Raw genomic sequence first — 14,022 nt, 5'->3', positions numbered from 1 at the left:
GGAAGAAGGAATGGGAAAATGAGGGTACTTTTTCTTTTTTCTTTAACCTTTATTGAAATATAGTCGATTTACAATGTGTTAGTTTCAGGTATACAGCAAAGTGATTCCATTATACATATACATTTATACATACTTCTTAAGATTCTTTTCCATTATAGGTTATTACAAGATATTGAGTACAGCTCCTGTGCTTCCCTGGTGGCTCAGTAGTGAAGTATCTGCCTGCAATACAGGGGACGCGGGTTCAATCCCTGGGTCGGCAATGTCCCCTGGAGAAGGAACCCACTCAAGTATACTTGCCTGAGAAATCCCATGAACAAAGGAGGCTGGCAGGCTATAGTCCACAGGGTCACCAGAGTCAGACACAACTTAGCGACTATACCACCACCACCACTACCCTGTGCTATACAGTAGGTCCTTGTTGTTTACCTATTTTACATAATGTAGTCTGAAAAGTGAAAGTGTTAGTTGTTCAGTCATGCCTGACTCTTTTTCAACCCCATGCACTGTAGCCCACCAGGCTCCTCTGTCCTTAGAATTCTCCAAGTAAGAATACTGGAGTGGGTAGTCATTCCTTTCTCCAGAATATCTTCCTGACCCAGGGATTGAACCTGGGTCTCCTGCATGGCAGACAGATTCTTTACTGTCTGAGCCACCAGGGAGTCACTCAGTAGTATGTATATTTTAATTTCAAACTCCTAATTTATCCCTCCCCAATGCCTCTTCCCTTTGGTAACCATAAATTTGTTTTCTATGTCTATTAGTCTATTTCTGTTTAGTAAATAAGTTCATTTGTGTCATTATTTTTAGAGTCCACAAATAAGCAATACCATATGGTATTTGTCTTTTTCTGACTTACTTCACTTAGTGTGACAATCTCTAGGTCCAACCATGTTGCTGCAAATGGCATTATTTCATTCTTTTTAATTGTCAAATAATATTCCATTGTATATATGTACCACATCTTCTTTATCCGTTCATTTGTTGATGGACCGTTAAGTTGCCTCCATGTCATAACTATTGTAAATAGTGCTATGAACACTACGGTGCATGTATTCTTTCGAATAATAGTTTTCTCCAAACATATGCCCAGGACAAACATATGCCCAGGAGAGGAGCCGGTGGAGAGGTGGAAAGTGTCACTGGAAAGGACACTTTCTTTCATTCAACTTCTCTTTCCTTTGCCTACCTCTCTAGAGTCAAGCTCTGAGGGTACAAATGCTGAGTGATGGCCTTGTCTTCAAAGAGCTGGCTGTGTAGATATTTGGGATAGTGTAGGTTATATCTAGCCAAGAAGTAAAAAGTTGAACATCACGGTGAATTACAATCACTTGAAAATGTTGAAAGAGCCATTAGTTCATTACGATGACAAGCAGGGAAAAGTTAACAATAGAAAGAAATGTTGTTGTAATGAACAAATGTGTTTTCATCAAAGTCTAGAAGAAATTCTGGATAACAGTCAACCAAATTATGTGAATTTGACACTGGCATTACACCAAATTAGCAGGTTATCAATCAACAAAAAATGGAGGAAAAAAGAGAGGACGTAATCAGTGTTCTTTTAAAAGAAACTTTTTGTACTAATAACTTGTCAGTGTTAGGAAATATGATGAGTATTAGTTAGATAGGAGACAAGAAGTGGGAAACATAAGCGTTGAGAATCTTTTGGAAGGATGAAAAATTTAGAAAAGCATGTAAGGTTACAAGTGCTGGGTGGTATTGGTTAGAAAAGAATGGGTTGGAGGAGGGAAATGTTACAGGACTAGTTAGTAGAAATAGGGGACGTGTTAGGTCAGTTCAATGCAACTAGAGAGTTCAACAAGACATTATGGAGACCAGGTGAAGAAAAAACTGCAAAATATCGACCACCCTGTGAGGATAACAGAGGACCCATAACTAGTTAGGGTTTGTCCAAATGAAGCAGGAGCTGTAACCAAACTGAAAATCCCTCTACAGGCATCCCTGGATTAGACAATTATAATGAGAATGCTGCTGCTGCTGCTGCTGCTAAGTCGCTTCAGTCGTGTCCGACTCTGTGCGACCCCATAGATGGCAGCCCACCAGGCTCTGCTGTCCCTGGGATTCTCCAGGCAAGAAGACTGGAGTGGGTTGCCATTTCCTTCTCCATGCAAATAAAGTAGAAGATGACTTGGGGTCAATCTGCAGTCTAATTAGTTGCTTCTTCTGGGGAAGATTAGAGTGAACTTTGGGAAGTGTTTGTGCCAGGTACAAAGCATTGGAAACCAGGACAGAAAACTTACAAGGATGTACTAAAAGGTTGTAGAGTCTTTCTGCTCAGGGAACTTCCTGGGGAACAGAGACCTGATACATCTTGCACTGATACGGTCACAGATCATGTAAATAATAAGCCTAGTGCTATGGATTTACCTCTTCTCTCCAACCCTCGGTGAGAGGAGGTGAGCAAAGTGAATTCACAGTCTCTTTTTCTCTTCCCTCCTCCCAGTATTTGAAAAGGTGGGTTAGAGGACTGCTCAGCAGGACAACAGGCAGTGGCAGGGGACAAAGTGTGGATGAACCTTAAAAACATGCTTAGTGAAAGAAAAGTCACAAAAGACTGCATATTGTGTGATTCTATTTATATAAAATGTCCAAACAGGCAAATCTATGGAGATACAAGCTCATCCCAACCTATTCTTCTAGCCTCCTCCATTCCTTTGAAACTAGTTTGCACAAAGAATGTAGACAGGAGTTGAACCAATCATCTAGTGTTTCTCAAAGTGTGGTCCAAGATGACCCACATCAAGATCATTGGGAGAACTTATTAAATATGCAGATTAGAAGGCCAGTCCAAACTCACCAGATGAGAACCTCTGGAGGTGAAGTCTGAAGAAGCTCACTACCCCACCCCTTCTGTCTCATTCCAATCACCAGGCTTCTACTTTCTATGAACACTACGTGTGCAGTGGGACAAATCTCAGCGGTTGGCACGATTTTAGCGAATTTTGAGAGGAAGGGATAGTAGTGCCTTCATGCCCAGAAAATCAGCTCCCCTCTGCTTCCTCTGTGGCTGGCTCCTTGTCCCGGTGTATCAACAGTCTCCAAGAGGACTCTGCCCTTAGCATTTAGCACCCCTGCAAGTTGAGGTCCCAGCTTTTGCTTTCTCCACACTCGTCCCTCTTATCCCCCAACTTCTGCCCTATTCATACCCTGCCCCAAACACTCCAGAACACTCAGAAATCTCATTTAACTAACTTCAAGTCTTTCCATGACCTTTAACAATAATTTGTTTACCTCAATAGGCTCCTAGTCTTTGCTGTTGTTGTTAGGCCAGTGTTAGGTTCACAGCAAAATTGAGCACTAAGTAGAGTTCTCATATACTCCCTGGCTCAAAACACACACAACCTCTCCCACCATCAACATCCTACACAGAATTCCCTGGAGGTTCTAATAGTAAGGATTCCAAGTTTTCGCTGCCGTGGTCCAGGGTCAATCCTTAGTCAGGGAACTAAGATCCTGCAAGCCACAAGGCATGACCAGAAACCACCCCCCCCAAAAAAAAACATCCCACACAGGAGTAGCACATACATTATAACTGATGAACCTATATCAACACATCATTACCACTCAACAGAATTTATATTATGGGCTCACTTTTACTTGGCTGCGCTGGGTCTTAGTTGCAGCATGCAAGATCTTCATTGCAGCATGCAAGCTGTTAGCTGTGGCATGCAGGATCTAGTTTTCTGACCAGGGATAAAAGCTGGGCCCCTGCATTGACAGCATGGAGTCTTCAGCCACTGGACCACCATGGGAGTCCCAGGGTACACTCTTGGTGTGGCATGTTCTATGGGTTTCGACAAAGGTATAGCAGCGTGGATCCATCATTACAGTATCACACAGAATAGCTTCACTATCATAAAAATCATGTGTTCCACGTACTCATTCCTCTCTCCCCCCAACTCGCGATATTTTTACTATGTCTCCATAGTTTTGTCATTTTAGCGTTGTTATATTGTATGCAGCCTTTTGAGATTGGCTTCTTTCATTTAGTAATATGCCTTTACATTTCCTCCATATCTTTTCATGGTTTGATAGCCCATTTCTTTTGAGCTTTAAATAATATCCCATTGTTTGGATGCACCACAGTTTATTTATCCACTCACCTAACTAAGGACATCTCTGTTGCTTCCAACTTTTTGCAATCATGAATAAAGCTCCTGTAACAGGAGGGTTTTGTGTGGATTCCTTTGTATAAGTACCAAGGAGCACAAACTGTTGGATCATATGGTAAGAATGCTTAATTTGCAAGAAATAGACAAATGGTTTTCCCAAGTGGCTGTACATTTTGCATTCCCATCATTCCTGTGCCTCCCCACCCTCACCAGCATTTGATGATGTTTTAGACTTTGCCCATTCTAATAGGTGTGTAGTGGTATCTCATTTTGTTAATTAGGCACCTAGTTTTTAAACAACTACTCTTTTCTCCATGGTTTTGGAGTCCTGTGTTTTAAACTTTTGCACTGCAACTTATAAGCAGGTAATCTTTATTACTAAAAATTATCTTATTTATAAACATTTCTTAAAACTAACTTTCTCTTTCTTCCTTTTAAACATAGATAAATGCAGAGGGCACACCAGAAGAAGTTTTTCTTCAACTCTGCACAGCTATTGACTCTATTTTCTGAAGGCAAAAATGCATGTACGTTAAGGAGAGTGGAACAGAGAAAAATATTAAAAGGTTCATCGCTTAACACAGTATGTTTCAATTTAAACCTTCTGTGTGTCCCCTGCCTCGAAATCCTGACATTGCAGTTTGCTTCCCAGCTTGACCTGAGAGGTGTGTGGAAATCATGCATGGTGTATTTGGTATTATCCAGCCTTTTCTTCCTCAGTCAGACAGCAGTCTGCACTCACAGCACGCACTCTTTTCTGTCACCTCAGAGCTGAACTAGTATGTGAACAGCAGTGCAGTGCCCGTCTGTGTCAGTTGTGCCTTCAGGACTGATCATTTGATTCTACTCTCCTCAGAGAGGGAGGAGTTAGCGTCCTTAACACCTCATCACATCTCCCTTCCTCTCTTCAAGATTTGTTATTACCTAAGGCCCTTAATGTGGGGGGCGAGCTGGGGCATCTCCCTCTGGAAGCTGTTTCCTCAAAGTCTCATCCAGCTCAGAACCACAGAGATTGGGTTAACAAGTGAACACCAATTGTTCCTAAGAAATTTGATTAAATTTCTAAAAATGTGATAAGAGCTTTTTAAAATTTGAAAGTGTATAGCTTTTTCCAAGATAGCAAAAACTAGTCACCAATAACATTTCTCCATTCATTTCTATAAAACTGGCTACTTGGAATACTGTCATATTGGCTAAGAGAACAAATTGGATAAACTGTCTAACCTAGACTCTTCTATAAAATAGTTGGTGCATCTGAGGAATTATACATTAATACCAATGACCACACAGAATTTAAAAGCATGAGGTGATTTGTTATTGCATTCACTGGACTAACGTCAACTTGTTACCTGTGTCGTTACCAAGCAAGTAAGAAATGTAATAACAAAACTGATGTGGGAGGAAGGGGCCTGTCAGTACACGATGTTTAACTGAGTTTAATGCTGTATTTGTTCCATAAAGGCCTTTACAGAGGTTTGCAAACCTTATATCCATATGTAAAATTGTGTTTCCTCAAATCAAACCAGTGAAGTTTGGGTTCTCTTTTGTGCTACCAGCTGCCAAGTCAGAGTTTCTTATATATTCTACTGGAATAATTGCATTTAGTCACTACAAAAGACCACAGTTTCAGTTTGCATGATTTTTTTTTTCCTTCAGTGGTTGTGCAGGATTGAAGGATTCATTTCTGGGACAGAATTGTATTTTTAAAATCTTTTTTTTCTTGAAATGTATATGTACAAATAAAATAAATGGAACACAGGGTAACTCTTTTTCTATTTATTTGTAACTCACATCATTCTGGAAAGCATTTGACGCCTTATTCCAAACAGAATTTCAAGGCAAACACAGTAATAGTTGAGATTTATGATATGCTCATATGGTTTTAATTTTGGCCATAGATCAGTTTTGAGCTATTACAGAGAGCACTCTCAGTGTATTCATGATACATGGTAATTTTCATATTTCCTTTTACTCTAGCAGTCATTCTTAAACAGAAATGTCAGTGTTTGCTAAAGAAGAAATTAAATTTCTTTGGTTACAATTACGTCTCTATTAACAAAAAGGGGCATGTTCCTACAGCTCACACAGTTGTCAAATACTTTATTACTACCCCAAGTTGTAACACTCTCTACAGGGGAACACAAGGAGTATTTGAGCAAATTAGAGAGAGAGAGTTACAGGATGAAAATTATCAGTTGTGCCAGAAAATACAACATGACTCTTTGTCGAGATTAACATTCTTTAAACACATACCACATATTGGTAAACAGTCCATGCCCACCACAACTTTGACAGACAGCAGGGCAGCAGACAAGCCCAGCCAGGCTTTTATGGCTGCAGTTGGCTACCCTCTTAAATAAAAAAAAAAAAAAAATTAGCAGGGGTAAATGGCTTTGCCCCAAAGAGTATCTAGAGGTACAAATCAAGTCTTCTACAAAACTGCTAAAATAGTCTACTGATTTGAATGGCTTGACATGACATCACTAAAGTCATAAGATTGTATAGTAAGAAAGGACCTTAGAAGTCTCTGCCCCTGGAAGAAGACCTTGTCTATATGTATAAAATATCAAAACACAAACTCCTTTACAATGATCTATATCCAGAGCCTCACTTGATCTGGACTTGTAGCCTCTCTTGCCCCAACGACTACCACTCTCCTCTTGCTCATCTGGTTCAAATGACACTGGCCCTCTGTTGCCTGAACAAGCTAAGCTCTCTACTGGATCAGGACCCCTGGCCTTGCTATTCTTCTGCCTCTTCCTCCAGATTATCCACAAAGCTAAATCCCTCATCCCATTTAGGTCTCTGTTTAAACTGACTCTTGTTGTTGAGGTGTTCTCTGAGTACTCCTTCTAAATGACAGACTGGTCCTGATAATTCTATCATTTTTTTTTCAAGCATTATTTTTCTTCACAGCATTTATCTCTGCCTAAAATTATATAGTATTTTTTATTTACTTGTTTACTGCAGATCTTCGGCATTAAGAATATAAGCTTCAGAAAGGCAAGGCTCTGTATACTCAATTCTACACATAGCCATCATTATGGAGGGCTAACACTTAAATCCTCTGAACCTTGGTTTTCTCATATGTACAGTGGAAGTCACAACCAAAAGCAACCTCATAGAGGTATTGTGAGGATTAAAGAGGTTAATAATACATGTTAATCATTTACTAGTTCCTAGTGCTCAGTAAAAGGTAGTTCTTTGTCAACATTTATTGAGTGTCTCATTTAAACAACTGAGACTAGGACCCAGAATTTCCATTCTAGTTTCTATTACATCACTCTAAAAACATGGCAGAAAATGGGGTCACAGAGAGGACCGAAATCTCAGCCACCCAGGTCTGAACCACATCCTCTAGATAAGACAGGATGTAATAATCCTCTAGTCCTCCCAGAGCCCTGCAAAGATTCCTTCTAAGGCAAACCTTCTAAGGGTCCCACAGATGCACTCACAGACACTCAGGCATAGGTCGTTTCTCTAACTTTATAGAGAAAAAAATGTAACCAAAACATTGGTCCTATTACCAATAAATATTTATTGAGAATCTACTAAGAGCCAGACCGTAGGTATAAAGGTAGACACGGATGGTCTCTGTCTTCACGGAGCTAAATGTGACACCATGCTCAAAAATCCATTTAATCAGCTACTTGAACTTCAAGGGATAAGGTTCCCCCCAGGCCACCTAAGGATCATATAAATAGAAGCACATTGTTCATCAAGATATGAAATAAAAACTAATCTTTAGAACCTACATAGAACAATACCTGCATAATCTTGTGGAAAAATCTACTTGTCATCTGGAGACTTTCAAGTCCATTCAATGTACCTAGAATAACAGCCTTCAAACTTTGTTACCCACAATCAAGAAATATAGTAATTTATATAGCATGCCACTCTTATGTTTATAACATAGAATTTTTGCAAAGTATTTATCCTTACTACATGTCATATACTGTTTTTTTCATTTCATAAAAAAATGTTCTTCATACCCCAGTAAATTGTTGTGTTCTGCAATTTAAAAAGGGAAAAGGAGAGAAAAATGGACACGGCATACCATTATGCTGAGAGGTACCAAACATGCAGGGAAAACAAACTGTATCTGAGGCAGGAGACCCAAGCCTTTAGTCCCAGCTTTGCCTAAAGCCTCATGACCACATGTTTGCTGTCAAATTAGAATATGTAAATTATGTTTGTTTCCTTAATTCATCACAGGGCAGGCTGAGTGCTTTTTCCCCATCCACAGATGTGTTCTCTATTCTGAGCTATAAACCTGGACGTTTGCTCAGATTTATACTCTAGGGTGCATAGTGCACCAGAGTAAGACAGAAAAGCAACTCCTGCACACCTTCACCTCCAACACCTCAGTGACCCCTGATACAAAGAGTATATTCTTGTGCAGGAAATAGGGTAGTGAGGCAGACGCCGACCTGGGAGCAACCTGTCTGGGTTAAAATCTAAGCATCACCACGTTACTAACCATATTGACCTTGGGCAAGTTACTTAACCTCTCTGGCTAGATTTCCTGATATGAAAACAGGATAATAAATGAAACTGCCTCATAAAGTTGTAAGAATTAAATCTGTTACTATATGCTTGCTTGGCACATAGCAAGCACTCTATCAGTGTTTGCTACTATTCTTAGTGCATATCACACCAAACAAAATTCCCACTGCCTAAACCTGAAAGCAGTGGTTTTAGGTGTCCTTAAAAGTTCTTAAGGGAGATCAACCCTGAATATTCACTGGAAGGACTGATGCTGAAGCCAAAGCTCCAGTATTCTGATATCTGATGCGAATAGATGACTCACTGGAAAAGTCCCTAATGCTGGGAAAGACTGAGGGCAGAAGGAGAAGAGGGTGTCAGAGGATGAGATGGCTGGACAGCATCACCAATGCAATGAACATGAACTTGGGCAAACTCCAGGAGATGGTGAGGGACAGGGAGGTCTGGCATGCTGCAGTCCATGGAGTCTCAAAAAGTCGAACACGACTGGGTGACTGAACAACGACAAAAGTTCCTTCAGTTCTTAGCAAATAATTTGAGCATAATATTTCAGAAAATACAACTGGCCTACAGTGATGCTTTAACAAGTAGGTCTATGTTTGTCTCAACGCCAGTGCTTCCGTGTAGGAGATGGAAGGCCTACTTGCAAATGACAGCCCTGCCCATTCCTGCAGTCTTCAAATTAAAACAACAATATACATTACCACTAACTATTGCCCTTTTAAAGTCATTTTGCTTGGAGCTGAGAAATGCAAAATAAACACTTCTTTGCTTAAGCAGAAAAGAATCCTCTTTGTCACTCAAAATTTTCAAAAATCTTTTGCCCTTAAAAAAAAATTTAAGTGGATTTATTCTATTCTGTTTATAATAACAGTTGTTATCACTCTTTCAAAGCATACATCATAGTTTATGGGATTTGTGAATGACTCTGAATGGTTCTTCAAAATTGATTGGTATTATTCCTAAACAAACATGAAGTTACAGAAGTTACCATCAGTGCTACCTACTATCTTACAACAAGTTGAAGGTAGAGCTTCTGGCATATTCACTTGCAGGTTAATAGTGAAATGCCCAAACTGCTGATTTCCCTCATCTTCCCCCAACTAATAATTTCAGGGCATAAAGTTTAGCTCAAGTCCATTTCCCTTTTTTCTGATGTGATATATTTTACCAAAATCATCAGTATACTTTAATCAATATATTACTTTTAAAATTCTCATATTTCTATAGTTAAAATTATATTACTTTTCTCAATTAAAAAAATTCAGGGTATAATTTCAGTACACTACAATGTATTGAAGAGGACTGGTAAATAATGTCCCCTTGATTTAAAATTGGAAAAAACAGGAGACTAAAAATTGTGTCAGTATACTTAGTTAATCTTAGAATATTTACATTTTCCATTAGTCAATAATAATTTCCAGAGAATACAGTGATTTTCAAAAACTACTTATTTAACACATGGGGAGGCTTACTTTCATCAAAAAGAATGAGTAAAACTTTTCAACATAAGTTAGTTTTCACATCTGGACATTAATTATTGCCTTTTTTCTTTAACCATGGTATGCATTCTTTTTTTAAACCTAGTTTAGTGTTTCAGCAAACACACTGAGTCAAAACATTACCATCTTTTACAGAGTTTCTCAAGTTTACTCTTTTCCATCATATAGTCCATATTCTTCTTAAAGGATAGGTAAAGGAAAAAAAAAAACCTTAAAAATTTTTTTTGTTTTAACACTCATTAAAAAAAAAAGTCCAAAATCTAACCAAAGGAAGTCACAACAAGCATTCTATAATATAAACAGACAGTATCCACATAGTTTATTTCTCACAGTTCTCCTGACAAATGAACATTATTCAAGAACATACTGTATACACAGATAAGAAGAAACATACAAAATGTTTTAAATGATGCACAACAAAATCCAGCAGTATAAAAGAATGCATGTGAACTCTTGCTCACTGCACAGACTAAATTTAATCACTTGTTTAAATAGTAATAAAAATACAATCTTTTATGGATCTTGTGCAGACTACAAAAGAGGGAAATTATTATCATATATATGATTTTTATATTAGGCAGTTTTCTTCAATGAGTTGCACTGACAACTCCAAATACAGAGGCAGAGGCTGTGTATTTTAAAGAAATTAATATTGTGAATTAGAGACTTTACACAGTTACTACCACTGGCACTTTTCACCATAGTTTGTACACATCACATGATCATCTTATATAACATTACATTTAAAAAATATATCTGAGTGACAATTTTATAACATTCACACACCATGAGCTGGTTAAGGAAGCAATGCCACAGCTGCCTCCTGTAGTGCTTCACTGTTGGTAATAAGGACAGTTCATTCTAGTTAAAAGAAATTAGACATCAATATGGTTAAGCAGCTCCAATTTACTAAAGGCCATCAGGGGCCAACACTGGGACAGTGAGTTCTTTTAAAGTGTATATATCCTAGATGCAAACACCATCATTGGTTAAAACTTTGTCTAAAGAAGTCAGTTTCTGTGCTGGAAACTATTTTCACAAAACTGAAAGCTACTAAACTGTTTTAATATAAATACTTTGTCTTCTCATTAGCATATTTATGACCAAGTTCTTTGAAACCTTTGGAATTTACTCTCTCTTTAATATGTGCTCTCATTTCCATCTCCCTCATTTAAGATCACCACCTAAAAGGCTTTAAGGTGGTGGTGAGAATTTCACCAGGGAAACCCTTAGCTCACCAGGAATGTTCAGCTGCTGAACAGTAATCTAGAGCCACAACGGTGCAGAGCTGGACTTGACGAGAACACTCAGGAAGCTGTCATGCTGTGAGTGTCATTTCAGGGAAAGCAGAGAATCTTTCCAAACTGTGCACATAATTCACAATGATACCATTGCTATGTGTTGAAGAGGACTAGTGTATGATGTTCTCTTCCATGTCATCTGTTTGCTGGAAAGTAGTTTGGGTCAAGGTAATTATAACTGGTGCCCTGGGACACACAGTAGTCTCTGTCTAAGAACGTCTCTGACCGATAAACAGGTTCTAGTTGGTGATCTTCCTTGTGAATTTCTGTTTCATGAAGGCTGAAATGAAAACACACACAAACACATCATTAAATGGTACTGCTTGCATTTTGCTGGAGATATTCTCAAATTTCCTCATAGCTCTTCCTGTTTAAATCCATTAATCAAAATCTCTAATGGAAACTTACTTGAGATGTGGTACGATTAAGGAAAATTTCTTAATTGTCTAGAACAGCAAAGTTTAACATATTAAATGTGGTGGTTTTCTAAGTAGTTTAAGAAATCAAATTCACTAGTAGCTGAGAAGCTCTTGTCAAAATTTAAGACCTATAGTGAAGGAAACACTTACCAGTCTGAACAAGAATCACAGAAATCCAAAGACATTTCTGGAGGACAATCCTGGCAATGCCACCGAACACCCTGGATAGGTTCTATGCCACAGTTATCACACTAATAAAGATTCAGAAAGAAAAAGTATTATGCTAAAATCATATCCAAACCTGGGCATTTGATTATAGTATTTATTTACTTGAAAGGTACCTCAGACCAGTATACAATGACTGTGATTGAGAAGTACTGATGTAATACCATAGTTAAACTATCCAAATATGTTACAGAACTATTTAAAACAGGTTACCATAACTAACATAAATCCAAGTGAACACAAAATCTGCTCTGAACTTTTGTCTTATTCACGTTCCAAAGCCAAGAAGGCTCCTAATAACCAATGCTCACCAAGAAGAAAAGGCAGATTTAGCTCTTTCTCAGTGTTGTGACATTGTGGGAGCCAAGGTGTGTTCTATGCAACTTAGAAATCAAAGTAAATGTCATTTCTAGTTTCTCTTATCATCAGGCCAACTAGAGTGGGTGACACACTAGCAAACTAGCCACAGCTGGGTTTTGCAACAGAATTATGAGAAGTAGAGACAGTTTCCTCCTGAAAAGACAGAGTTGTCAATTAGGAAAATCTCTAAAGGGAAAAGCCGGACCACTGAAAAGAGCAAGAGAAGAAAATCACTTAATACAGTCTGGCTAATGGCCACTCTAAAGGATCAGAGGTACAAGAATTTTGTTTTAAATTTATCAGTCACAGTATACATCAGTATTTTTATGTATACCACTACCAGTGAATCTGTAGTTCATGGCCTCAATTTTACTTCCTTCAATCCCACCAAGTATAATCAATTCTAACACTTATGGTGTTCTCAAACATGTTAATCCCTCTATTTCCACAACCATCAGTCAAGTTCAGGACATTCTCATCTTTTGTCTAAATTAACCAAGAGAATCTCCAACCAGTCTCTGTTGTTAGCCTTTCTTCCTCTTCCTTCTCCATATTAAGGCAAGAGTGATCTTTTCCCCCCCTCTACTTTTTTTTTTCCCAATTACATAAAAAAGCATATATGAACAAATTATTATTTGAAGATTTTTAACAATACTATAGTCAGAGATTAAGAGTTACCCTCGGTAAACCCACTGTCTTCCTAAGAGTTATATATTTTAAGAAAATAGAATGATCTTTCCCAAATGTAAATTTCATATTACTCTCTGCTTAAAATTCCCCAAAGGTTCTCTAACACTTAAGGAGAAAATTTGGCAAAATTTCCAAGGCAACTAAATAGCCTCATACTACTCTCCAGTATGTACTCTAGTCATACTCAACTATTTCACTCATTTAACTTCTCTAAATTACTTATGAGATGAAAACAGAGTAAGGGAAAGGAGTCTATTTATCGCTCAATCCCCTAACACTTAGCAAAGTGCCTGGAATATAATGGGTTAGGGTCAAAATTTTGTGGAATGAATACATGTATTTCTACTAGACTCACAAAAAAGAGCAGAGATAACTGAATCTGAAAGGGGAAAAGAAATTTCTGATCCATGAACAGTAGTAACAACCAAAGAAATAGCTCTATAGGTGAATGGATGGACAAAGAAAATGGTGTTCTTTGTCTTCCTCTACACACACACACACAGAGGAATATTATTCAGCCATAAGACAAAGAAATCTGTCAAAGCCATTTGTGACAACATGAATAAAACCTAAGGACATGACGCTAAATGAATTAAGTCAGACACAGAAAGACAAATGCTGTATCATCTCACTTAAATGTATAATAAAAAAAGTTGAATCCAAAGAAGCAGAGAGAGTGGAGGTTGTTGAGGGGCTGCAGGGCCTGGGGCAGGAGGCAGGGTATGTATGTCATTGGTCAAAGGGTACAAACTCTCGGTTATGAGTAAGTTCTGCAGATCTGATGCATGGTGTGTGTGTGTCTGTGTGTGTGCACAGGTGTGCTCAGTTGTGTCCAACTCTTTGTGACCCTATGGATTGTAGCCCGCCAGGCTCCTCTGTCCATGGG

At 38.4% G+C, this 14,022-nt stretch overlaps 2 protein-coding genes across 39 annotated transcripts in view; one reads left to right on the top strand and one right to left on the bottom strand.

Moving 5' to 3' along the window:
• Positions 1–4,712, top strand: part of AK5 (adenylate kinase 5) — a 261,470-nt gene extending 256,758 nt beyond the window's left edge. For all 5 annotated transcript variants that reach the window (XR_014054135.1, XR_014054134.1, XR_014054133.1 and 2 more), the window contains one exon: positions 4,578–4,712. Coding sequence is in view for 2 of the 5 variants with exons in the window: in XM_081491864.1 (XP_081347990.1) it covers positions 4,578–4,646 (69 nt within the window). In the remaining 3 variants the exon portion in view is untranslated. The remainder of the gene's footprint in view (positions 1–4,577) is intronic.
• A 5,720-nt stretch (positions 4,713–10,432) lies between these two features.
• The window catches only part of ZZZ3 (zinc finger ZZ-type containing 3), a 122,596-nt gene continuing 119,006 nt past the window's right edge, over positions 10,433–14,022 (bottom strand). For all 34 annotated transcript variants that reach the window (XM_081491855.1, XM_081491836.1, XM_081491851.1 and 31 more), the window contains 2 exons: positions 12,012–12,112; positions 10,433–11,722 (listed from right to left, as the gene is read on the bottom strand). In XM_081491855.1, the coding sequence (XP_081347981.1) occupies positions 11,578–11,722; positions 12,012–12,112 (246 nt within the window). In that variant the 3' untranslated portion in view covers positions 10,433–11,577. The remainder of the gene's footprint in view (positions 11,723–12,011; positions 12,113–14,022) is intronic.

Source organism: Giraffa tippelskirchi, chromosome 5 (genome assembly GCF_054371585.1).
Source record: "Giraffa tippelskirchi isolate mGirTip1 chromosome 5, T2T-mGirTip1v1.2.pri, whole genome shotgun sequence".
Classification (NCBI taxonomy): Eukaryota; Metazoa; Chordata; class Mammalia; order Artiodactyla; family Giraffidae; genus Giraffa; species Giraffa tippelskirchi.
Note: the sequence above shows the minus strand (reverse complement) of the source record. Positions and strands in the feature narration are given on the sequence as shown.